The sequence below is a fragment of the Ranitomeya variabilis genome, chromosome 6 (genome assembly GCF_051348905.1).
Source record: "Ranitomeya variabilis isolate aRanVar5 chromosome 6, aRanVar5.hap1, whole genome shotgun sequence".
Taxonomy (NCBI): Eukaryota; Metazoa; Chordata; class Amphibia; order Anura; family Dendrobatidae; genus Ranitomeya; species Ranitomeya variabilis.
Window position 1 is genome coordinate 51,705,899 of NC_135237.1, and position 27,713 is coordinate 51,733,611.

The 27,713-nt window shown below is 41.2% G+C and overlaps 1 protein-coding gene across 1 annotated transcript in view; it reads left to right on the top strand.

Annotated features, from left to right (window-relative positions):
• Positions 1-25,500, top strand: part of JCAD (junctional cadherin 5 associated) — a 160,531-nt gene extending 135,031 nt beyond the window's left edge. Inside the window, exons 4-5 of the mRNA XM_077268473.1 lie at positions 15,480-18,919; positions 20,790-25,500. Of these exons, the coding sequence (XP_077124588.1) occupies positions 15,480-18,919; positions 20,790-20,824 (3,475 nt within the window). The 3' untranslated portion in view covers positions 20,825-25,500. The remainder of the gene's footprint in view (positions 1-15,479; positions 18,920-20,789) is intronic.
• Positions 25,501-27,713: the final 2,213 nt, after the last annotated feature.

Below are 27,713 nucleotides of genomic sequence, written 5' to 3' on the forward strand. Positions count from 1 at the left end.
TCAAACAATTGGATTAATAATGGATATGTGTCATAATTGACACCTCTCCATTATTAATCTGGCTTAATGTCACCTTACAATAGCAAGGTGGCATTAACCCTTCATTACCCCATATCCCACCGCTACAGGGAGTGGGAAGAGAGTGGCCAAGTGCCAGAATAGGCGCATCTTCCAGATGTGCCTTTTCTGGGGTGGCTGGGGGCAGATGTTTTTAGCCACGGGGGGACCAATAACCATGGACCCTCTCCTGGCTATTAATATCTGCCGTCAGTCACTGGCTTTACCACTCTGGCGGAGAAAATTGCGCGGGAGCCCACGCCAATTTTTTCCGCCATTTAACCCTTTATTTTAGCAGCTACAGCGCTGAAATTTTGCACATACACACTACTAACATTAGTAGTGTGGAATATGCAAAACAAATGGGGATATGAGATGGTTTACTGTATGTAAACCATGTCTCATATCCTGTCGGGTTTAGGCAGGAGAAATGAAAAGCCGGCAATTGAATTACCGACTTTTCACTAACACCGCTGCGTATTTCTCGCAAGTCACACTGCTGGTCCGTGTGGAATCCGTATTTTTCTCGCCCCCATAGACTTTCATTGGCGACATTGGTGACAAATGCAGCATGCTGCGATTTTGTACGGCCGTAGAAAGCCGTATAATACTGAACCGTAATATACGGCTGATAGGAGCAGCCCCATTGAGAATAATTGTGCCGTTTATTTTGCGAGTTTTACGGACGTATTTTCTGTGCTCTTACATCCGTAAAACTCGCCAGTGTGACGCCGGCCAAAGAGTGAGACAGGCAGGTGCACAAATCAAATATATTTAATTGATCAATTGTTTTCTAAATATCTCATTTTGATATACAGTTAGAAATTAATATGTGCATATGCATTTTTGTATTGTGTTCTGACCACAAGCAGCGCTGGCTTCTCCCCTTTTATTATGCTAAAGTTGACCATTACGAGTGTACATGATATTACGGAGTATTCCTGTAAGGCCATGTTCACACGTTCAGTATTTGGTCAGTATTTTCCATCAGTATTTGTAAGCCAAAATTGGGAGTGGCAATCAGAGGAAAAGTATATTAGAAAAATTTCACCCACTCCTGATTTTGACTTACAAACACTGATGTAAAATACTGACCAAATACTCAACATGTGAACGTGGCCTAAATATCAGTAAAGTTCATGGGTTTATGTTAGATGGTTATAGCACTGTGCTGAAATAAGCTGAATGTGTTCTTTGTAACCATATGAAAGCGGTTGTAAACCTTATGATATACAGACACATAAATCCATTTACGGTAATGCAGTTGCAGTATATACAGTATTGAGCGGCAGGTTTTTAATTGATCATTTAACATAGAACAGTGTGTTGTGAGTTATTCTTAGCTATAATAGTGGTGTGCCAGTGTTTGTAAAGGGCGAAACATACAGAGATGCTCTTTGCAATCATAAGAAATTACATTCAAGTAATAAAACTTATATTTGAGTTATATAGACCCTAAATGCACTGCCCTCTATAAGGTGTTAGAGAATGGGCTGTATGCAATCACCAGACAAACTTTTAAGTGGAACTCTTGCATTATCCCTCCACTGCTCCAATGTGATGAAAACACAAACAATTATTTTAGTTATCCCACTGCTCTGCAATATAACACGAACTGCAGGGATTTATGTATATCCCGCTTTACAGTTCCGCTTGAAAACTTGCAGCTCTCTGGCACCCCCCTTACCATCAGGTCAGATTAGGTACTGCACCTAGGGTAATTAGTCGCCAGAAAGGCTGCCTACTATGTACTGGCTATTGGGAACACTGCAGCGAGGGCGATATAACTACTCCCACTCAGGCAGGAACAATAATTATCAACACCACCGTCGCTACAACGACTCCCAAAAGCGCAGGACAAGGTATGCCGCCACCAGGTTCAATTAACGGGTACAAAGCTAACCCAAAACAGTAGCGTAATGCCCTTCAGAAGACTTTGGGTACTTTTAGAGCAGGAGAACGAAGCTAGTATTTTAAATATTTTACTCCATAAAGATCAGGCAGTGTTTATAAAAAGGTATGTAAAGATGTTACAATATGAGACAAAGTATGTATGTACAAAGCAATTATAAAATACCATGGATTAAAGAAGAAAGATAAAACTCACATGTGCTCAGATCATTGCAGGCAAAACCATGCTGGTAGATGGAGCCAAATATCCCAGTGCATCAGAAAGTCTGGATAGGAACAGCTCCTCAGGCAAGACTGAATGCTGGGTGAAGTGCAGAAACTTATAACTGCAGCCTTGTGACATCACTAAAGGGGTTGAGTTACCATCGCCCTCCCCTCTCCTCAGCTGTACAGTATTTTCCAACAATTCTTATAACTCTCATATCTTCGCTCGAGAATCTGGCAGAGTCATAACACACACCTCATCTATCTTGTATTAAAATTAGCTTTCTAATGGTGCCAAATTCGTCGTAGTTGTTCCACACGGTTCTGGAGAAATCCGCACCTTGTACTTGTTGTGTTTAGCTACTCGCGCTTACAGTGTTGGACAGATCTACCGATGGAAGTTAGCAATATATACTTATTATTTTTGTAGCCCAAATCGGTGGCCCAATAGCTTACTATAATAGAACAAAGAACCTCATGTCTTGAGAGGGATATCAGACCAGTTGTCTTCTGGAGGGAGATTTGTGCAGCTACAAGCATAATAAAAATTCCTGGCTTGGAGGAAGGGCAGAGCATAGAGGAATAGCTTCACACACAACATAAGCATAGAGAGAAGGAGGGTTGGAGCCCACAGTGGTGTGCTAACAGGGAATGTGAAAAATCTTGCTCCATTTTATACATTATCGTGACACCTCCCCCTTTTGGTCTGCGTTATGGAGGCAGAACCCCTCGGCATGCCTCCATGCGCACCTCAGTAGGTTCACCCTGACGGGACAGTCAATCTGCATTGCCATGCTCCCTGCTTGTTTTGTGTTCATTGGTGAAGTCAAACTGCTGAAGGGCAAGGCTCCAGCGTAGCAACCTTCCGTTGGTTCCACACATGGCCTTTAGCCAGCACAGAGGGTTGTGGTAGGTCAACACAGTGAAGGCGCGGCCATACAAGTAGGGCTGCAGACATTGCAGGGCCCAGACTATGGTCAGGCACTCCTTTTCGACGGTGGAGTAGGCCACTTCCCTCGGCAGAACTTTCTGGCTCAGGTATAACATGGGGTGCTCTTGGTCCTCCGAGTCAACCTGGCTGAGCACAGCACCAAGGCCAAACTCGCTGGCGTCGGTCTGAACCAAGAACGTTCGACTGCTTTCAACACAGGGACGTTGCACAGTGCTGTTTTCAATGCCTGGAAGGCCCCCTCACAGCTGTCTGTCCAGTTGACGATGTGGGGTAGCTTCTTCCTGGTTTTTCTAGCCCAAATCGGTGGCCCAATATTTTACTATAATAGAACAAAGAACCTCATGTCTTGAGAGGGATATCAGACCAGTTTCAGCTGCAGGGAGATTTGTGCAACTACAAGCACAATAAAAATTCCTGGCTTGGAGGAAGGGCAGAGCATAGAGGAATAGCTTCACACACAGCAGAGGCATAGAGAGAAGGGGGGGTCGGAGCCCACAGTGGTGTGCTAACAGGGAATGTGAAAAATCCTGCTCCATTTTATACATTATCGTGACAGACAGTCTTAAAGGGAATTTGTCAGCTAGATATTAATTGGATCATCTGGGTTAGTACATTCAAGAAAACTGGTGCAGCAAAAGAGACATCTTGGAAATGGAAGTGGGATGTTCAGATTCTCAAAAAAGGCATCATCAGGAAGCTGGAGCTGCTCTCACATCCCCGCAGTGTCAATCACCTTGTTTCTTTCATTGCCTTCTGAAGATGTCCTGAATCCATGGACTGATAGAAACTGTGGGAGTAGACACTTAGGCGCCAGCACTCTGATTCTGTTTCTGCCAGCTGCAGCTTCTTACTCTGAATGGAGATGTCATAAGGTGTCGGTGATAGAAGTAGGGTTAGTTACAAAAGCGCCACTTCACAGCTTCTATCATCACTCTCAAACAAACTATCAAAGGGCAATGCTGATGTCACTCACCCTGCTTCTATCACCACACCCTGATGACCTTTCCTTTCACAGTAAGTAGCTGAAGCTGACAATGACAGAATTGTCAGCTCCTCTGTCTTCTTTCAATGCCATAGATTCAGGACATCTTTAGAAGGTGGCAATGAAAGGAGCCATGGTAAGTAGTAATGGGTCGTTTGTGAATGATCTGAGACAAAGGGTCGGCTCCCTACTCTGAAAGATGGGAGTTGGCACCCCCAGTGAAAGCCACTAAATTCTGTTAATGGCTTTCACTGGGCGTAAAATTCTGGTGTTCAGCGGACGTAACCCTGCCCACATTAACCAAACCCTGCCCACTCATCAGTTTAATTGGCTGGCTGCAAGTAGGCGAGGTTTCAGGTGAACACATATTTCATAGGGATCCATTTAGGATCCAAAATAACCTACTCTTTAGTGAGCGAAGCCAAGTGAGCCGAATCACCAAAAAAAGACAGACTGCCCATTACTAGTGATAGTTGACCCCCTGATGATAATGTTCTGTTCCAGGTAGGGTGGGCTGCAGGGAAGTGAGTGCTGCCCCAACCTCCTGTGATTAGTGTTGAGCATTCCGATACTGCAAGTATCGGGTATCGGCCGATACTTGCTGTATCGGAATTTCCGATACCGAGATCCGATATTTTTGTGATATCGGGTATCGGGTATCGCAACAACATTAATGTAATAATGTGTAAAAAAGAGAATTAAAATAAAAAATATCGCTATACTCACCTGTCCGACGCAGCCGGGATCTCAGCGAGGGAACCGGCAGCGTTGTTTGTTTAAATTTCGCGCTTTTACTTGGTTACGTGAAGTCCCGGCTTGTGATTGGTCAGGGCGGCCATGTTGCCGGGACGCGGACCAATCACAGCAAGCCGTGACGAAATTACGTCACGGCTTGCTGTGATTGGTCCGCGTCCCGGCAACATGGCCGCCATTAACCAATCACAAGCCGTGACGTCACGGGAGGCTGGACATGCGCGTATTTTGAAAAGCGCGCGTGTCCAGCCTCCAGTGACGTCCCGGCAACTTGGTCGCCATTAACCAATCACAAGCCGGGACGTCACGGGAGGCTGGACATGCGCGTATTTTGAAAAGCGCGCGTGTCCAGCCTCCAGTGACGTCCCGGCAACATGGCCGCCATTAACCAATCACAAGCCGTGACGTCACGGGAGGCTGGACATGCGCGTATTTTGAAAAGCGCGCGTGTCCAGCCTCCAGTGACGTCCCGGCAACATGGCCGCCATTAACCAATCACAAGCCGGGACGTCACGGGAGGCTGGACATGCGCGTATTTTGAAAAGCGCGCGTGTCCAGCCTCTCGTGACGTCACGGCTTGTGATTGGTTAATGGCGGCCATGTTGCCGGGACTCGGACCAATCACAGCAAGCCGTGACGTAATTTCGTCACGGCTTGCTGTGATTGGTCCGCGTCCCGGCAACATGGCCGCCCTGACCAATCACAAGCCGGGACCTCACGTAACCAAGTAAAAGCGCGAATTTTAAACAAACAACTCTGCCGGTTCCCTCGCTGAGGTCCCGGCTGCGTCGGAGAGGTGAGTATAGCGATATTTTTTATTTTAATTCTTTCTTTTACACATTAATATGGTTCCCAGGGCCTGAAGGAGAGTTTCCTCTCCTTCAGACCCTGGGAACCATCAGGAATACCGTCCGATACTTGAGTCCCATTGACTTGTATTGGTATCGGGTATCGGTATCGGATTGGATCCGATACTTTGCCGGTATCGGCCGATACTTTCCGATACCGATACTTTCAAGTATCGGACGGTATCGCTCAACACTACCTGTGATGCCTCGTTTGAGAATCATCTCAAATGACACGTTGCAGACTGTAAAATAAAAAAAAAATTTAGCTATATAGTGTAGGGTATTTTATGACAGCGTATTGTGAAAAGTTGACAAAAACGACAGGTACACTTTAAATAGAACAACTACTCATTTTGCCATCAGCTTGTGAGATTATTATGTCATTTATCATGCTTAGTTACAACCTTCACTGATGCTAAATTATAAGACCAAAAGAATAAAAACACTGCTAAAGACTACACATGTTATTTATATCAGTTGTTGCGACCGGGTTATCCAAGGTGGATATGTTTGCCTTAGGCTACATCCTCCTTCATTCCTGGCTAACATCCAATGTATATTTTATAAACAGCATTAGTTCTCATTATTACAAAAATTTTGCTTCAAAATGTGCATTATAACACAGGTCCTAACACTCACTTAGTGATATAGTAAATAGGTCAAAGATACACTATCTGTGTATTTATTGGAATTTTTCTTTAATAGGTGTGCAAGTTCCATAGGTTTTTGATCAGATAGCATCCACAAGGGAAACATGTTTAAACCACATTTTCATATAGCATGAAGACATACTCCATCTGTTTTCCAGTACTTATGAAAATCCTGTCTGCCTGTTGCAGATAATAAGCAGAAAATATTCCTATACTCCTTGTATACTTCTAACAAACTATTCTATTGTTAAATGGTTACTATCGTTTCAACAAATGTTACATAATTCAATGTTACAAGCATCTTTAAGAAACGTTGTAGTATACGATATCTGATGAGCGATATCTGCTTCTTTTTCCACTTATGAGCCATTTCTTCTCCTCCTCTCTGCCCCCTAAACTCATTATTCACTCTGAAAAATGGTGAAAATCAGACGTAGTTAAAGGGAATCTGTCAGTAAATTTCAACCCCAATAAGGGGAAATAAGTGTTTGATCCCTCTGGCAAGCAAGACTTAATACATGGTGGCAAAACCCTTGTTGGCCAGCACAGCAGTCATACGGTTTTTGTAGTTGATGATGAGGTTAGCGCACATGTCAGGAGGAATTTTGGTCCACTCCTCTTTGCAGATCATCTCTAAATCATTAAGATTTTGAGGCTGTCTCTTGGCAACTCAGAACTTCATCTTCCTCCATAAGTTTTCTATGGGATTACGGTCTGGAGACTGGCTAGGCCACTCCATGGCCTTAATGTGCTTCTTTTTGAGCCACTCCTTTGTTGCCTTGGCTGTAGATTTTGGGTCATTGTCTTGCTGGAGACCCAGCCACGACCCATTTTTAATGTCCTGGCAGAGGGAAGGAGGTTGTCACTCAGGATTTTACGGTACATGGCTCCATCCTTTCTTTTCTTCCATTGATGTGGTGAAGTAGTCCTGTGCCCTTAGCAGAGAAACACCCCCAGAACACCTCCATGCTTGACAGTGGGGATAATGTTCTTTGAGTCATAGGAAGCATTTCTCTTCCTCCAAACATGGCAAGTTGAGGTAATGCCAAGTTAGTTTTTGTCTCATCTGACCACAGCACCTTCTCCTAATCATTCACAGAATTAGCCAGGTGTTCATTGGCAAACTTAAGACCGGCCTGCGCAATTTGATAACAGTAGGTTCTCATATTGAATACTCCGTGACTAGTGTTGAGCGTAAGTGCTCTCTACTCCAGTTTACATCGGGCGCTCGGGTATGCACCAAATATTGTGGATGCTCGAGTGACATTCTCTAGCCTCTCCCCGCATGTTTCACGGCTATTAGACACACAAAAAAAATATGCGGTGATCCACGATACTCCATGCATACCCGAGCACCCGTTGCAAATTCGAGTATTAAGCACTTGCGCTCAACACTAACAGACATATCATCATCATTTTTTTTACTTTTGAAAAAAAACCAAGTCTAACTCCAAACCCTAACATAACCCTAACCCCAACCCTAACACAATGCTAACCACAACCCTAACCCTAACTGCAAAGAGTGGAAAAAATTATTATTTTTTTTATTTTATAATTTGTATCTAACTAAGGGGGTGATAAAGAGGGATTACATTTTCTATGTTTTTTATTTTAATCACTGTGATAGGGTCTATCACAGTGATGAACAGGAACCAATAGAAAAAAATTCCCTATTGTTGCGAGGTACCAGAAGCAGATCTCGGCGGGTGCACTGTGCATGCACCTGCCATTTTTTTCCAGGAAGATGATGCAGAGGGCTGGGGGATAAAGCAGAAGGGCCCAGGTGATGGTGAATGTATTGGGGCGGCTTGGGGGACCCCATTTCTCTTTTCTCTGATGTTAGATCATATCAGAGGAGAGAGAAATTAATTTTAAATCAGACTTTGTGATCTCCATTAGTTGGTGAATAACAAAAATCACGTGACAGGGAATCGTAAAAACCGTCCCTTACCATGTTCTCCAGGGTCTCAGCTACCCCCAGTAGCTAAGATCCCCTGGAGATTTTCCGATGCTGGGAGGGCACTACACACTTATTTCTCAACGCTGTTAAAAAGTGACACTGTGGAGTATGTACCCTTAACTGCTGCTGTTAAAAGGCTTATCAGCGGTCGTTATGGGGTTAAATAAATTAGTCTGTAAAAAGAAAAACAAAAGATATAGTGCAAGTCAACTGTTCTTCCATAATTAGAAACGAGCAAATCAATTTGTAATTAATCAAATTCAATGCAAATTTCACCCAAATTTTGGATTTCACCAAAATCCGAAATTTGTGAGATTCAATTTGCAAAAAAAATCAAAACTCCAAAATTGCTGTTTTTTGTCACCGCATCTCACACATACACTTTGTGCACAATTTTTAGGCAATTTGTATTTTTTTGATTATTAATTCTATAGAATAACTACAGCTTTATCTGTCAATCAAAAAAGGTTAACCCCTTCATGACCGTGGGATTTTCCGTTTTTCCGTATTCGTTTTTCACTCCCCTCCTTCCCAGAGCCATAACTTTTTTATTTTTCCGTAAATTTGGCCATGTGAGGGCTTATTTTTTGCGGGAAGAGTTGTACTTTTGAACGACATCATTGGTTTTACCATGTCATGTACTAGAAAACGGGAAAAAAATTCCAAGTGCGGTGAAATTGCAAAAAAAGTGCAATCCCACACTTGTTTTTTGCTTGGCTGTTTTGCTAGGTTCACTAAATGCTAAAACTGACCTGCCATTATGATTCTCCAGGTCATTACGAGTTCATAGACACCTAACATGACCAGGTTATTTTTTACCTAAGTGGTGAAAAAAAATTCCAAACTTTGCTAAAAAAAAATAAAAAAAATTGCGCCATATTCCAATACTCGTAGCGTCTCCATTTTTCATGATCTGGGGTCGGTTGAGGGCTTATTTTTTGCGTGCCGAGCTGGCGTTTTTAATGATAGCATTTTGGTGCAGATACATTCTTTTAATCGCCCGTTATTGCATTTTAATGCAATGTCACGGCGACCAAAAAAACGTAATTCTGGCGTTTCAGATTTTTTTCTCATTACGCCGTTTAGCGATCAGGTTAATGCTTTTTTTTATTGATAGATCGGGCGATTCTGAATGCGGCGATACCAAATATGTGTAGGTTTGATTTTTTTTTTATTGATTTATTTTGATTGGGGCGAAAGGGGGGTGATTTAAACTTTTATGTTTTTTTTATTTTTTTTCACATTTTTTTAACTTTTTTTTTAACTTTTGCCATGCTTCAATAGCCGCCATGGGAGGCTAGAAGCTGGCACAGCACGATTGCCTCTGCTACATAACAGCGATCATCAGATTGCTGCTATGCAGCAGAAAATCAGGTGTGCTGTGAGCGCCGACCACAGGGTGGCGCTCACAGCTACCGGCGATCAGTAACCATAGAGGTCTCAAGGACCTCTATGGTTACAATACTGAAGCATCACCGACCCCCGATCATGTGACGGGGTTGGCGATGACGTCATTTCTGGCCGCCCGGCCGGATGCGGTAGTTAAATGCCGCTGTCTGCGTTTGACAGCGGCATTTAACTAGTTAATAGCGGCTGGCGAATCGCGATTTCACCCTCCGCTATTGCGGGCACATGTCAGCTGTTCAAAACAGCTGACATGTCCCGGCTTTGATGCGGGCTCACCGCGGAGCCCTGCATCAAAGCAGGGGACCTGACGTCGGACGTACTATCCCGTCCGACGTCAGGAAACTTGAATCCTGAATATTTAAGAAAATAAAAGTGATGTTTTGTCTTTCTTAGGAGAATAATATCTTCTGTGTGCCGAATTACCATACAGCTAAATGAAAAACATAAATTTTCCCATCTCAGTTGTTGATTTTTATCTGTAAAAGTGAGAATAATAACAAAACAACTAAAAATGTGTAAAAATACATTTATGACATTTAGAAGAAAAAAATATCAGTGCCCAATATAGTCGCCCTTCTTTTCAATAAGTCATAAGCTCCATCCATGGAGTTTGTCAGTTTCTTAATCTGTTGACTATCAACTTTTTGGGCAGCACCAGCTCCAGCCTCCCAGACACTGATCAGAAAGGTGACTGTTTTCCTTCATGATAAATCTCCCATTTAAGAAAGGCCCACAAGTTCTCAGTAGGGTTTAGGTCAGGTGAGGAGAGGGCAGTGTCATTATTCTTTCATCTCTTAAGGGGTTTCCCCACAAACAAAGTTCATTTTAATCAATAGATCTTTGAATAATAATAATTTCCACAATTGGATGCGCTTTAAAATAATGTTCCTGTGCTGAGATAATCTTATAAATGTTTCCCTGCTGTGTACTGTGTAATGGCTGTGTCTGACCGTGCTGGGACATGGTCTGATAATACCACAGCTCCTGGCCAAAAAAAAGAGAGGATGCGGTTTACAGTTCGAGATCACTTTTTGTTACCTCCCCTGACCAGGAGGTGTGTTATGATCAGACCATGTTCCTGCATGTTCAGACACGGCCATTACACAGTACACAGGACACATTTATAAGATTATCTCAGCACAGGAACATTTTATTTAAACACATCCAATTGTGGAAATTATTATTATTCCAAGTTCTATTGATTACAATGTAATTTGTTCTTGGGACAAGCCTTTTAAAGCCTTTACTGGCTAGACAAGCAATGGATACTTCAATGCTGCAATGGAGCATTGTCCTGCATAAAAATCATAGTTTTCTTGAGAGATGCAGACTTTTTTCTGTACCACTGCTTGAAGAAAGTGTCTTCTAAAAAATCAACTCGAAACAGTCCAACTACCTCATTTTTAATAATATTGCCTTTAGCAGTACCCACCTCCACCTTGCTGGCGCCTGAGTCAAAATGGAGGTCTGTGCTCACTACTGATCCAGCCACGGGCCCATCCATCTGGTGCATCAAGTCACTCTCATTTTATCAGTCCATGAAACCTTAAAAAATATGTATTCAAATATTTCTTGGCCCAGTCTTGAGGTTTTCCCTTCTGTGCCTTGTTCAGTGGTGGTCAGGTTCAGTTTCCTTCACCTCGGCACCTTGCACTTCTGGAGCTCCAGGGATGTTGTAGTTGTGGAATATGACACCTAATAATTGTGCATACAGTGTAAAATGCAATAAAAAAAACCAATATGGTATGTGCCGCAGACTAGCGTCAATAAACACATCAGCTTGTCACCCGGAAAACAAGCCCTCACACATATTTATTGATAGAAACATACAAAAGTTATGGGTCTTGGAAAATGGTGATAGCAACCAATTTTGTTTTTACGAAGTTCAGAATTTCTTAATACATTAAAATAATAAAAAACATATACAAGTTTGGTCTTGCTGTAATCATAATGACCTGCCGAATTGTGTTCCCATGTCATTTTTTTCTGCACAATTAACACTGTAAAAATAAACTTTAAACATGACAGAACTGTATTTTTTTAAACATTTCACAACAGTTTGATTTTTTCCCCAAGAAACCGTGCATTATATGGCAAAATGAATGATGATTTTCGAAATTACAAATTCATCCCGCAAAAACCAAGCCCTCATACTTTTATGTTGATGGAAAATACAAACCTTATGGCTCTTTGAAAATGGACTGGAAAAAATGAAAATGCAAAAATGAAAATTGGCTGTGTCTTTAAGGAGTTAAATCATACAGTACATTGCATTGTGGTAAAACAAATAAAATGTTTTATGAATGGTATATTGAAAATTAACTGCATGCACTTTTAACCTGAGAAGAGTATTTTCTCTTGGATTTCGCTCACATCCTTGTCCTATTTGTGTCAAATTGAATTCTTCTCTTTTGTCATTTCGCTGGTGGCAGAAATGTAAAGAGAGAGGATGACAACTCATATCCGGACACTAAAAGTAAAATTATTTTGATATCTTATAAAGCTGCTTTTTCAAGTTTAGATACTTTTTTTTGCTTTTTTGTCTTTTATTAACGGAAACTTTTGTATTAAATCACAGGCACAAAAACATGGGATGTAGATCTGGAATGAATTGGTTTCATTCGTAATGTAGAAGTACCGCTGATATAATGAAGAATGGCGTTGTGATGCTAGTCACTATTCACAGAGGCAGGGTAGTAAAACTTTCCGGGGTCATATCCCAAAAGAGCGCGTCATAAACTAAGGGGAAAGACAAAGGCGTAGTCAAGTCACTGTCTGAGGTCAGAATACCGGGAAGATAGAGGATTAACGCAACGGGGCTAGTCAAGAAAATACATTTTGGCCTCAACTTTGCTGATGGTACTGTGATAAGGTCCCCCCATCCTAGGTTCCTTCCAGGAATAATGTTCCCTATCCTGGGCCACTTCCAGTAGTAGTGTCCACATCTTTTCTCCTTCCAGTAATAATACCCCCAATCCTGACCTTTCCAGTAATAATTCTCCCTGTCCTAGGCTCTTCCAAAAGTAATACCCCCATCCTAGGCCCCATGCTAAAACAATATCCCCCATGCAGGGCCCCTTCCTGGTATAATGTCCCCCATCCTGGGTCCCTTCCCCCTCCTGTTATAATGTTCCCCATGTACCCCATCAAAAAATAATGTCCCTTGTCCAGGGCTGTTTATTTAATAATGTCCAACATTCTGGGCCCCTTCCTATAATAACATCCTTCATCCTGGGCAACTTCCTGTAATAAAGTCCCATCAAGGCCATTTTAAGTAATAATATGTATGGTCCTGGGTGCCCCCCATCCTATAACAATGTCCCTCAGGCTCCTTCCTGGTATAATGCCCTCCATCCTGGGCTCCTTCCTTACTTCTCCAGCCCATTTTAAAAATAAACAAATGATTATCTTGTCCCGCTCCCACGACATGTGGTGCCCTCCTCTGTAGCCGGCGTAGAAGCCGACATCTGTTGATAACTTCTGATTGGCCAGCAGCATGTATTTCAGTGAAGGGAGCCGGCTGGTCTCTGCAACACAATACATTTGAATGTGCGTCTGAGGGTTCGCATCCAGGTGAAATTGGTGCTGGTGTCATCGGGCCCTCCTCCCGTATGGGCCCAGTCTCAGTCATACCCTCTACGACCGCAATCATTACGCACCTGTTCACATATATCAGCTGTGCCAAGCCAGTTCTTTTCTGCCCATGCTGGACAAAAATAATGAGATTTTTGTGTATTTTGTACATCAGTCCATAATTTGACAAAAAAGTAAACACAACATTTTTCTATCTGTCCTTAAAATGGATTAGTCTCTAGATTTCTTAATTCAAATTGCATACATTTATCAATCGTTCTATTATAACTGATGAAGCTGGTGAACTTACTTTGAGGATCCACATCAGAACGGCTTTAAAATCTTTTTTGAAAGTTGTAGCTGTCAGTCAGTCTTGGAAGACAGAAACTCAAGAGTCAAGGGCGCTTTCACGGTTTAGCTGGACGTAATTTAATATCAGGATTATACCGTCAATCTGATATGAATTGTCAAAGTAAGCACAATAGCCTCTTGAGATTTAAGTATGTTATTTGTATTGTTAAATCTTGTGACTGGGGTTGAACAAATCAACTTGTAATGAATCTTAACTACCGTATTTTCCGGCGTATAAGACGACTTTTTAACCCCCGAAAATCTTCTTAAAAGTCGGGGGTCGTCTTATACGCCGGGAATCGACTTGTACGCCGGTGTATATGGTGGGTGGGGAGGGGGAGTGATCCTGATGACGAGGGGGCGTCTCACAGGAAAGTGAGTAATCCCCATTACCTTATCCTAGCGGTGCAGCGTGGGGGTGTCAGTGCTGGGAGCGGCGGCGGCTGCTGTGTTCTGGTGCGGCGGCTGCTGTGTTCTGGTGCGGCGGCTCCTCTTCTGTGTGGGGCCTCTGTGCTGTGAGGTGGCGGCGGCAGCGGCGTATCTTTATCCAGTTGGGGCTCCTCCGGCATCTCCTTAGCCCTGGAGGCCCCGCCGCAACTCCATCGGTGCAATGTGGTGGCCTCCGGGAAAATGGCCGCTGCTCAGATTCAGATCTCGTGTCCCGAGATTTCGGGACGAGATCTGAATCTGAGCAGCGGCCATTTTCCCGGAGGCCACCGCATCGCACCTATTGAGCTGCCTCCGGGAAAATGGCCGCTGCATTGCACCGATGGAGTTGCGGCGGGGCCTCCAGGGCTAAGGAGATGCCGGAGGAGCCCCAACTGGATAAAGATATGCCGCCGCCACCGCCACCGCACAGCACAGAGGCCCCACACAGAAGAGGAGCCGCCGCACCAGAGCACAGCAACCGCCGCACCAGAGCACAGCAGCCGCCGCCGCCGCCACTCCCAGCACTGAGACCCCCACGCTGCACCGCTACGATAAGGTAATGGGGGATACTCACTTTCCTGTGAGACGCCCCCTCGGCATCAGGATCACTCCCCCCCCCCCCCAAAAGGCACATATTCACCGGCCCTATAAGACGACATAGGGTGTATAAGAAGACCCCCGACTTTTAAGAAGATTTTATATTTTAACTGGTAAAGTTGGGGGGTCGTCTTATACGCCCAGTCGTCTTATACGCCGGAAAATACGGTAGTTAGCCAAAAATGTAGGATTCACCAGATTCTGAAGTTTCTGGGGTTCAAAACTTCAGTCCAGGAAGGAGTTAAAAAGTTATAACTTGCTCACTTCAGATCATACTATATGTTAAGATTGGTCTTTGGTCTGGATCTTCCAGTGCTGACTAGGCCTCATATGGTCACATGATGAAAAATACAGGTCATTTATGTCAATGACGTGCATCATGGCCCATGTGATTGTGTGAAGCTTAGTGAGTAACAGAAATCTGGGACGACTGATCAGAACACTGATCTGAAGTTAGCTGAGAGTTGCGGTGGCAAGACAGATAAGACCTTCTGTTTATTATGCTTTGGAATCTGGAGAAACTTTTAGGACAATAAAGACCTTTTTGGAGCAGATGCACTTTGTACCAAAATTTCATTGGATGGAATAGAATCTGCAGGCCAATTTAAACAAATCTGCCCAAAACAAATTTCAAAAGTTTTCTTAACTTGTGACAAATTCAACGTAATTTAAGATATTTTTACTACGCTTTAAGGAATCTGGATTTAGCCCTGTAAGAGGTTCTGGGTTTGTTGTTAACAAACTGTTAACGTACATCTCTTGCTTCTTTTTTTTCTCATTGAATATTATTTTTTTTCTGTTTTAGGGTCCCTGAAAGACTTCAAATTGATAAACCATGCTGGGCAAGGACAGATAAAGATATCCAGTACTGGAGAAGGAGAGGCCAGGATTTCAGTGTTTTATTAAACCATGGGGGCAGTAGACCAACTGGTGAAAATCTTGCATTGTCCACAGATATTAATGAAAAAAGAAGATGCAATTTTATAGATAAAAGCATCAAGGAATTGCATAATACCGTAACGGAAAATGTGGAAAGGGTCAAGCAGAAAGTAAGAGTGAGTCCAAAATCATCTGAGAGCCAGATGTCAGATGACAGTTGTGAAAAGTTAGAATTCATTCCATCCACTCTTGAAGAAAGTTCATTTTTGGGTCCAAATAAACAGAGATTTCAACTTATGCCAAAAGTTTCACCGGAAGGTTCATGTCATATGGCTATATCTTCAACTACGGGTGACAGTTCCTTTGTAAAGGAAAATAAAATACACTCACAAGAGAAATATGTTCTACAGCAGGACTTTAAAAGCCCATTCTTAAAACCGAAATACAGTCGACCCTCAAAGCCACCTTCATACGAAGTTCACCAGCAAACATGGGGAACTGTAGATATTCCTGAAAACGAGGATAGCCAACAAAAAGAAGAACACTCATCTCCTAAAGTGTTAGAGGCCCCCCAGGAATCCTGCTTTCATGACTCAGGCATGGAGCCCCCTCATTACATACCTCCCCCATCATATAAGTCCCCACCTCTCCTACATGCAGCAAACCAACCTTTTAAAAAAGTGCCTCGATCAAATGATTGCAAACGCCAAAATATTTCGGTGGAGAAAACCAGCACAAGTGACAAAAAGCCAACCTGTTGTCTTGGAAATAATGGTCCATTCACTAAACCTGCCATCCACAGGCATTCTGAACATTGTAAACACTCTGTGCAATATATCTCGTTTGATGATCCACGTATAAAACATATAGGAGGTGCCCAGGAGGCAGAAAAACACAATCACAGTAAAAAACACAATGATCACTCGAGACTTGAGCAGCCCAGTCAAGAAAGTCATTTTCGGAAGAGAGAACAAGACAGTGCCTTTATAAATCCTAGAATTTCAGGCCATCATTTTGTAAAAAGAGAGGGTATCAAACACAAGCAATGGTTGCACATCTCCATCCCCGATCAAATGTGCTATCCGTTGCCGGAAAATAGAGATGGCGCGACAGCTTGCAGTTTACCAGAGGACAGTGAGCCCACTCATAAACTCTCTCTTAAAAAGACTCATTCAGATAGTGCTTGTGAAACTGTAACAAAAGTGAAAAAATTTGAGCCCGAATCCTTTGTTTTCAGTAAAAAAAGTTCAAAGAGAAAACTAAATGAAACAATATTTTGCTTAGTCTCCATCCCTATTAAACCTGACTCTGCCACATCAGATATGTCTAAGAGCAACAGTCGTATAGCAGACAATGTGGACAGGATGAACATGTTAAAACACAGCAATGGGGGTCTACATGAGGAAAGGCTTTTAAGTGCATCTTCCAGTGACTTGGAGTTGCAAACACTTACAGGAAGCATGAACAATAATACCGAGCTACTAAAACAAGCTCAGTCTATAACAGAGGAAAATAAACAAGCAAATGACCTCAGATCTGGTGAGCAGAGCAAACACAAAGAACTGACATATGCTGGCTCTTGGCCAGGCGATCAGTATAAAGATCAACAAACTCAAACTATTTGTACCGATGTACCAACTTCCCCACTCCAAAATGGTGCAAAAGAAAGTGAAATGGAAAATAAATCTCAGTTTGTTCCAGCAGGTGCATTGAGAGATCCGAGAAGGCATCTAGAAAACGCTAGACAAAATTTATTTGGTCTCAAAGGTCATGTTAGCTTTACACCATCTACTAATAGTGCATTCAGTAGGACATCATTATTATTGACACAGATACCAAGAACAGAGCCAAGCCAAAGGTTTGACCTTCCCAATACAAGTACAGATGGAAAAGAAAAAATTGTCAAGTGCGAAAAGAATGAATTTGAAGAAGAAAATTCATGCAATAAAAAGGAAATTTTTGGACAATTCCTTTTAAAACCTGTAAATCGGCGTCCATGGGACGCAATAAGTGAACTGGAAAGCATGAATAAAGAATTTCAGGATCAAGATAGTTGTACTGCTAATGATGGAGAAAAGAATGTAGTAAAGGAGCAAAGTAGGATGACCCAGGTGGATTTTTCCCCCACGAGGACAGCATTAAGGAGAGAAATGTTGAACAACAATAGACATATTTTAGAGGTTGAAGAAATTCCAATGTTTGAGGTTCTTCAGGATAAAAGTACGTTAAATAGCTGGTGCACAGATAAGTTGCGGTATGATATTAGTGAAATCAGTGCTGACTTATTCAAAACTTCAAAAATTGCTGAGGTGAAGAATAAAGCTGTGAAGTTGTTAGATGGATGTCTGTCGGGAGAAACACAAGTTCAAACCAAGAAAGCTGGAGACAAAGTGACTACAAACAGTGGAGCAATGACTAAATCAGAGCAGGAACAACCAATGCAAACACATGCAAGTAAAATCTCCAACAATAAAAAGCAGCTTTCTACAGATGTTGGCGTTCATCATTTTAAAGAAGATAAAACATGTTTTGATCATACATTTTTTGACATTGTAAAGGTCAGCTGTGCAAAATTTGGCCAACTAGGGGACAATGTAATTCGCAAGCTGTCGCTGGCTGACAGAAATCATGGACGCTCTGTGCCAGACCTGAGCAAACAGTTCATCAGCACAAATCGCAATGGAGACTTTTATGAGGAGCACAATTATTTGGATATTCCCGAGAATGAGTCTCTACATGAGAGGGCTGCAAGAATTCTTGGAATTGATGTACCAGATGATTGCCTGGTGTCAAATGGGAGCTCTGAAGCTCAAAGTCCTGAAAATGTCTTCCCTAGTAGTGGTTTAGAACCAGACAAGGGTAAAATGGAGAAAAAACTGAGTGAAATTTTTTTTCCTACAAAAGAGACCACAGGGGTATTCAAGAGTGTCCTACATATGCCTTTTGACAGTGAGAAAGCTGCTGAGAAATTAAAAGATATTGAACGTCAGGATCCCCCTTTTTATTGTCAGTCTGTTTCAGAACACACCGAGACAAACTTTACTCGCAGTGCTGAGAAAAGAGTAAGGAACCCTTCCAAGATGATTGAGACATTACAGGGAAAGCTGGCCTCTACACCTGTTCGGACTGCTATTGATCGCCTTGCTCGAATGAAAGAGGTTGATTCTGTTTCACGAATGAGGCGGTTAAGTATTAAAAGCACAGATTCAGGTGATGAATTAGATGAAGAAAAACAATTCCATGGCATGCAAGATGGAAGAACGCGGAAATTTTCCACCGGCTCTATTTATAAACGAATGATCTCCTTGGATGAGAATATACTCTTAACACCAAAAGGGAAAGAAAAGTTGGATCTATCATGCATAGGTTAGTAACTTATTATATTTTTTGTGTCAACTTTTTCCTCTTAATTGTAAAAATATTTGGTATAAAAAATACATGTATATAGATTGAGTATTTATGGTAGTTGTTACTAGTGGTCAGCTACCTCTAGAAAATATGCACTGCTAGAGGAACGTCAGTAAAATCCAAATCTAGACAAATGTAGTCTTGTTTTCCCATCCTTCTTCCGCTCTAAAAAATATTTGTTACCTTTGGACTGTACTAATCCTTTCTATCGTACTCATCCATTTTTATGACAACCCAGAGTCTGCACAGAATAGTGTCATGTTTTGTCTTATCCTCCAATATATAAACATCATTTTTAAGACGCTTCTCTGTTGTCATAGTTCAAAAGAAGCCTACAAGACGGATGTTTGGCATCTTCATATTGTTGAACTTCAGTGTTGTTATCAACCTTTTAGCTGAGGACAACTAGGCGCCAATAAGACACTATATATTACCGTAGGTTATTCACTGAAAAACACTAAACTATGTTTAATGTCCATGCAGATAATGTGTTTTTAGTGACTCTTTGGGCACACACTTCTAAGTTTTCAGGAGGCATTATTTATATTCATGTGTGTCTTACCCTAGAGGACAAAGAGTTGCCAGTGAATGTCAGTCCTTTGTTGTCAGTAGTGTTGTACCTACCTGTTGCACAAAAACACAAGTTGGACCCCCACTTTTAGGGCAACAGGCCATAGCCTTTCTTTTTCTAATTCCTAGACATAAATTATATTAGAGTGTTTTGTCCTTTTTATCTTCCCACAGAAGCATTTCTTAAAATCTTGACTATTAACTTGATTTTGTATCTTGGTATAACTTAAAGTATGTTAAAAATATCAGAACTGTATTTTAGCTTCTTTTAGGCATGTGGATGGGCAAATAGCAAGACCCAATTTATATAAAAGTCTTCCTAGATATTTTTAAAGGAATTGTGTCATCAGAAAAATGTCCCATTGATTAAATCAGGCTTTTGTGTTAAATGTATTTTCTTTAAAATGTGGCAATGTATTTTTTTTCCATACCACGATGTATATTAAAAAGAAAATGAGAAATTTTGAAATTTTCGTCCTGGTCACTGGGACTATTCTACTATCAAATTTCTTATTGTTTCAGAAAATTCACATGTTCATTAGCAGCAATAGACTGACTCAGAACCTATTTTTTGTATTGAAGCATCTAATGTGCTTGTTTCATTGTGAAGGGAGAAGGAGCAGGGGAGCTGTGAGATCATCTATTGTGATTGGAGGATGCTAATACAGAAAATAAAACATTGTCAAGTATTTAAAAAAGAATAATTTTAAAACAAAAACCTGATTTAAAAATAGAAGAAAGTGGAAAGCGCCAGGTTCTCTCTCACCAGACCATGCTCAAAAGTGATTCTGCGCTTCTTAACGATGATGATAAAGCTTGGTTACATTGGAGAATTTGAAACTACTGATGATCACCCGGCTGGAAAAATCATCGTCAGTCTCACAGGCAGACTAATAAGTGTGGCGTGATCAGCCAAAGGATCTGAAAGAACAACTTCCTGCCTTCACGTCAGTTTGGGTACATTGTGCTTACCACTTGAGCAGGCATCATAGACCTTGAGGAAGCAACGTGATTTCAAAATAGGTCATTTACTGATGATACATTCACTATAAAGGGCTTTCACCTGACTCATGACTTCCTCGAAGGTGGTTCCTCAGTCTTTGAGTTGCTGGTAATAGAAATGTTTCTCTTGGTTTAAGTAAAAGTTGACCTCTCACTTTAGCTTTTCAATATTTTGGAATGGGGTAGCAAAATTGGAATTTGTAGAATAAGTTTACAATTTGTGTTTATCTTTTTAATTATTTCTGTTTTTTTACAGAGGCATATGACCCAGCGAGAGTGGAAAGAGTTTAACCTAATCCTTTGAGAATTATTTCGTACAGTGTCAATGAATGTGCACTGAACCAGATGGTAAATTTTTACCTTGTCTTCTCAACCGAAATATTTCAGTTATTTATGGCATACCCACACTGCCCTTACTACTGCCAAATGAATGGAATTTGTCATCTGCACTGTACATAAGTAAATAGTTTATCTAAAAGAAGGATACATGGAATTTAGAGTTTTTTTGTAAGAAGCACACCGAAAAGATTTCTGCCCAACGCTCCCCAATGAGGTCTGTAAACATAACTCATGTTTGACGAGCACATTGTGTGTCACAGTCCCAATGAATGTAGTATTGAACTCTGCTTAGGTATGACGCAGGAGGCTAGTAACAACCTGAATGTATCCACACCAACACATTGCATGGACTTGAAGAGCCTGATCCTAATTTTTTTTATACCTGTGTTACTACTCAACTCTTCTATGGACTCTTGTACTTTGCTGCATTTTTGACGGATGGCTAAACACGTAATGAACCCAACTCATCACACATCATTAAACCTCTTCACTGATGACAGTTCTGTGAAGAAAGAAAGAACTTTGTTTTGAAGAATTGATGTGTGTTTTATGAATGCAAAAAACCCTTCCAAACAACAGCTCGGGAAGAGAATGAACATGTCTAATTGGATCTGTTGGAGAACTGTAAAATGTTTTGACTGTGGGGGAGGTTTTAAAGACATATAGGAAAAAGAACTGGCTGCAATGTAGAGTGTGGGGGTTTCTCCATCATAGAGAAATCAGTAAACATCACGTTGATGGCTGATTTTTCCAAGGGTAGCGTGACTTGCTGCTTGAAGTGATATGTAAGGTGAGGATTCCAAATGGGAAGAGTTTTGCCGGGAGGATGAAAAGAATTACACAAGTAATTGAAGTTACATGTAGGGTTCAATGAAAGCATTGAATATGGTCCAACATTTACTAAACTATACCACAATAATAATAATATTGAGTTGGATGTTGGGTCACAGTAATTAGAGTTGTTGTCCAAGACTAAGATATTGATGAGTAGATCCATGTAGAAGCCAGAACTTGTAGTGTTCCATAAAAAATAAGTTTATTGTTCAGAGTAAAAACATGAGCAGCAACAGAAATAATTAAAAATATATGTAACAATGGTAGAGAATGGATCACGTCTAATCTGGCATCAGGGCAACTAGTTTCTGGCCAGTGCGGTCTTTTAGTCTGGCTCATGCATTATTAATTATTTTTGTTGCTGCTCGTTGTCACTCATGTTATTAATCTGAACGATAAACTTAATTTTTTATGGAATATTACAAGTGCTGGATCTTCCCATATTGCTACAGAGGGCTATTACCATGCACCAGATAGATGATCTGATTGCCCCTTTTTTGTCACTAAGATATTGATGACATATCATTAGGATACTTCATCAATATTAGATTAATCCAACACCTAGCATTCTCTCCCACTCATCTTACCTTGACTTAGGGCTGATGTTCACAATGTATTGATTGGGCCCTGAGCAAGCGGGGGGCGGGGGTATGGGCACTGGAAGGCTCTGGCACTGGGCCTCCATTGAGTGACAGTGTTCCTGACAGCGAGAGGGCCCCCCCCACCTGCTCATGGCCCGGGCACTTGGCCGAGTGCTGACACCAGCCCTGTTGATCCAAGACAGCACAACTCAGTGACCATTCTTGGGTACGGCTGCTCATATCATATTCAATATGATCTGACATGCAGTACCCAAGAATGACTATCAGACAGTTTACGGAGCTTCACTCCGACACTGATGACCTATCTTAAGGACAGTCCCTTCAATGCTCCACCATCTTTATATCTCTTCTGATTAATGTTATGTAATAACCTTGGTGGCATTTAATGGAAAGTACATGTACATTTCCTTCAAGATATAACACCTCACCTCTCGGAATATAAAATAGAAGGGGACAGCACTTATAATCTATATTATACTCTTAGGCTTGTATTGCTTGATAGTAATAGTCAATTGATGGCTATTTCGACATGCAATACCATGAAGTAGTGGATCTACAGATAGATTCATTATTTCTAATTATTCTAAAGGGGGCTAACCCTGTGACTACTAGCATTTCATGCATACTCACAAGAGTAAGTCTCAGGTGGCTTCCAACAGGCAGTCTTTTCCAAGATACTTTCAGAAATTCAACTTCACCCTTAAAGGATAGAAACATTATATTGTGCCTGATATATGCCTGTTTGTACTTTTATATGTAAAGAAGAAGAGGTGAGCACTGTTGGGTCTTATACAGTATTTCCGGGGCCATTGCTTTCTGTAAGGTGTAAATATGAATCCATTGTCTAATTTGTCTATCATTTCAAGGGGCAATCACCATATTTAAGCAATACTGTTACATTGGAATGGGAACATTAGTTTACATGCATTCATATTGTTGCCGTCATGACTTCCGCAAATGGATCTGATGCTCCATGTGATACCTCCATTCATGCTACTATCAGTGCCTGTTTTTTCATTCCTAATTTCTGCCTTATTCTGCCATTGCAAAAGCACATGAAGCTGTAGAATATATATTGAATGAGATATATTCTGCAAACATTTCCATCACTTGGAACAAGGTCTAGCGATCCTCTGGCTTTGTGGTTCCTGCAGAACGTTATCAGTCTACAGACCCTACTGTTCTGCAATAGGCACAGAGACAATGGTTGTGTTCCTCTGCACTAGAATATATGTGGTTATGTTTTGTCTAGTCTTTTGACAATTAGAAAATGCTGTTAGTTTAAGTGCCTATGTTTGCTACCACCTGGTCACATATGCAATCAAGAAATAGATCCTACATCCAAAGACATCTCCTTTGTCATTCCAAAGCCGTGCCATTGTATTTCATACTATCTAGCACTTTAATATCTTAACTTGTCATTTTTGGGGGGGAGGTGATACATGCCCTTTCCAAAATAAGACACATCAGCGCTCACCGTTCTTGTGAATTTGTAAAGATAATCATAAACGCTGGTTGGAGTAGTCATATTTGGAAGATAATCATAAACGCTGGTTGGAGTAGTCATATTTGGAAGATAATCATAAACGCTGGTTGAAGTAGTCATATTTCGAAGTTGCTGATCACATTTATAGTGATCAGTTTATATTGGCATTAATGCTGAAGATCAATGGCAGCCTGTGTATAAAAAAACATCTTCTAAATCAGTTCATGGGCAGAGATCTATACACTGTTACACACAGTAAATACTGTGTAAAATCTTCATTTCTAGAATACATACTGAACACTTCCATTTTCTAGTATGTATGGAAAAATGGGCCTAGTTGTAACATGCAGTTGGCCTCCTCCATCAGTTTATCTAAAGTAAAGGAGGCTCCCGTCAGTGTAAAGTGATGCTGTAAGCAAGATAGCTGTGAACTTTTAAAGGGAACCTGTCCGCACATTTTTAAATATGGAATTAGCGGTTTGCCTGTATAGTAGATTGTCCCCCAATAAAAATGATTCCTTTTTTGTGGAGATCCGATGTGCCAGTCATGAGAAATTTAATGTAGAAGTCGTATGCAAATCAAGCTGGAAGTGCATTGATACGCCCACAGAGCACTTCCAGCCTGATTTCCATACGGCTTCTTCACCAGATTGCTCATGACTGGCACATTGGATTCCTACAAAAAAGGTATCATTTTTATTGGGTGACAAAAGCCTATACTACTGTACTACTACCTCCAGATGTAAAAATAGGACAAGTTTCCTTTTATATCCACTTGGTTTCAGTTTACAGTAGATGGATGTGTGTTTTATGAACCAGATCACATTGAATTTGATTTTTATTATAGATGGATCTCAAAATCGCCGGGAAAAGTCTTTCCTAAACTAGTCCTCATAAAACTCAAAATACCATGTCTTAACGATTTCCTTGACATCGCACATGTGATGTAATTAGCTTTACAATGTATATAGTTAGCATATATGTTTATTCTATGGGAAATCCCAAAGACTTGATCCATTTTGGTTACTTGAGGACCAGATTGAAAAACACTTCACTTGACTGGGTGACTAAGCTTAATGCTACATTTATGTGTAAAGATGTACCATAAACTACATTTAGCGCCTATCCATTGAATAGATGATTGCTAGGGGTCTAGCTGCTGAGACCCCACCTTTCTCAAGAAAGTAGGGGTGAATAAAGATGTAGTGACCATGTGCAACATTCAATTCAATAGACAGTGAATGGAGCAGTGGTCACACAGTCTCCAGTTCTCATAATCAGTGGGGTTCCCGACTGCTAGGTCCACATATGGAAAGACGATACCATGTGGTTTATCACATTTTTGAAACAGATAATAATGGAGTAACATCTGAACAAATAATGACAGCCTTAGAAATCATGTCTCCTGGCCAAATAAGACAAGCTTTATTTTACTACTTACGTCTTGCATTAAGCTGTTGATGTAAGATCTTAAGCTGGTCAAGGAACTGCGTTGGCATTCTGCTTAGCTAGAACCACCATTTCCTACATTTACTGCTTTATGGAGGAAGCGGAATTAAATGTTTTTAAAACCACCAAAAATGGCCACCAATTAATTCTCAATGAGGCCTAACACTGTGTGATCGGCATCCCTACCCGGTGCAGAGCCTGTAGCTTTGGAGTGCACTTACGTCATTTCCATTAGGCCGGGGTCACACTTGTGTGTGCAATGCAAGAAACTCACATGAGTCTCTCGCATCAGTACCCAGCACTGCGCCGGCACTCGGGACCGGAGCGTTTAGCTGCATGTATTTCTATGCAGCCACACGTTCCGGTCCCAAGTGCCGGTGGTACTGCCGGGTACTGATGCGAGAGACTCACGCGAGTTTCTCGCATTGCATAAGCAAGTGTGACCCCAGCCATATAGATGCACTTCTGGACATTTTTATACGTTGCTCTGTTTGTAATGAGTAAAAAGTTAAGCAGTTTTTTTCCAAAATATTGAATTATTCCTGATACATCAGCTCCATTCTCTGTTCTTTGGTTTGACCACATGACCCTTGGGTGGGTTCATATGTAATATTTTTTACTGTTTTCAGATTTTCAAAAAATACTTAATAGGCTGTAATGCTAGCAAAGTGGATGAGATCATTCTATTCTCATACACATTGTTTTTTATCTTCAAGACAGAAGTTTACCTGTTTTGCTGATTTTTCAATCCACAGTATGTAAATTTCATGTACATAATGCAGTTTTATTTTCCACATAGACAAGAAGGGGTGGCTAAAATACAGAATTAATATGCAACAGACAGACAAAATTCATGAGTGACAACCTTAAAAAAAAAAAAAGAAGAAGAAAAAAAAGAATCAGCTCACCTCTGCCGGTGATTTTTTGGTCCTTTGAAGATTCTCCATTCGATGTGATGGCTATAGGCAGTCCCAAGAGATTGAAGGCTGCCGCTGGAGGCTGGGACCAGATAATCACCTGCAGAGGTGCCCATCTTGTTTTTTTCTTCTCTAAATACATTTTTAGTCTACAGGGTAATCATTAGCAAAAACCACAATCTGTGGAATAACCCAATCCTTAGCGTATGTGCACATGGAGTCTTTTTTAAGCGGATTCCACCAGGATACTGCCAGAAAAAGCGCTAAAAGAACGTAAAAAATAATTAACATATGCACTGCTATGTCAAAATATGACTTGCTAGCGTAGGTAGTGGAGAAACAGATGCGTTAATTCTGTGCTTCTGTGTAGAAAGGATAAAGGCTGCCAATCGGAGTATGTGGTTTAGTCGTCAACGCGTTTCGAAGCATACTACTTCTTCTTCAGGACAACCACAAACAATGAATTGATTTGCTGTGCATATGTTCAGTCTTATGTAACTTCTTCTATAGTGAATTTGATAGGATTCAGTTGAAGAGCTATGGTAGATCTGAAAACTCTGCCACTCCAGCTCTATTCCCCACCCAGTGACTCCTCCTCCTTGACTGATGTAAACTTTATCTGAAGTCACTCACACATCAAAGATCACATATATAGGTAAATCTCCAGCAAAAGCGACAAAAAAAAGACAACCGCTGCCACTGTTTTCCTGAAAGCGTCTTCTGCTTCAAAAACTAAATTACCACAAAAACAAGCAGTGTACTAGTCCACAAATAATGCAAATATAAATTTTATTTAGAATACAAATACACCAGGTCAAAAGTGACAGTAAAAGGCTAAAATCAGCAAAACACCTGTGACTACATGCTAGGGGGACAGAGCGGCATATACACTCCAACAGTCTAAAACAGACATAATTTAATGCCCAATCTGAAATGCCAAAAACTAATATATATGGTATCCAAGCAATAGGGACAGAATGATAACAAAGAGTCATTCAGAAAACATATCTAATAACATACCGCGTGGTAATGAGTAATGGGTGATGCACCACGCCATCCCCCACCCTCCTGACGCGCGTTTCGGATGAACCTTCCTCAAGGGAGGCATGTGGGTAATGCAGGCGTTGATAAGATGCTGTGTGCACATAACCTTATTCTTACTACCCAAGTCATTCGGAATTGTCAGGGTGCGATTCACATGGAGTCACTGAAGAAATGGAGCTGATAAATCGGGAATAAAGAGACCAGAACAATGTCTATTACAACTTGATGTCCTTTACAAATGGAGCAAAATATAAAAACATTCCTGTCATTCATTTACAACATGGGCTATTCTTTTACCAGTTGTAGTAGCCAAAAAGGAGTTGTATGGTTGTGAAACCCATTATAAAATTAAATATTAGAGAATTTCGATCTTGTGTATTTGGGGTCTTTATCTATCAGCCATGGCACCGAGTTGCTCCAAATGCATCTCTCTCTGAAAGTGCATTGACATTTGACAATATGGTCAAACGTTCATTCCCCCCTTTGGTGGCGCGATAGTGAAATTGAGC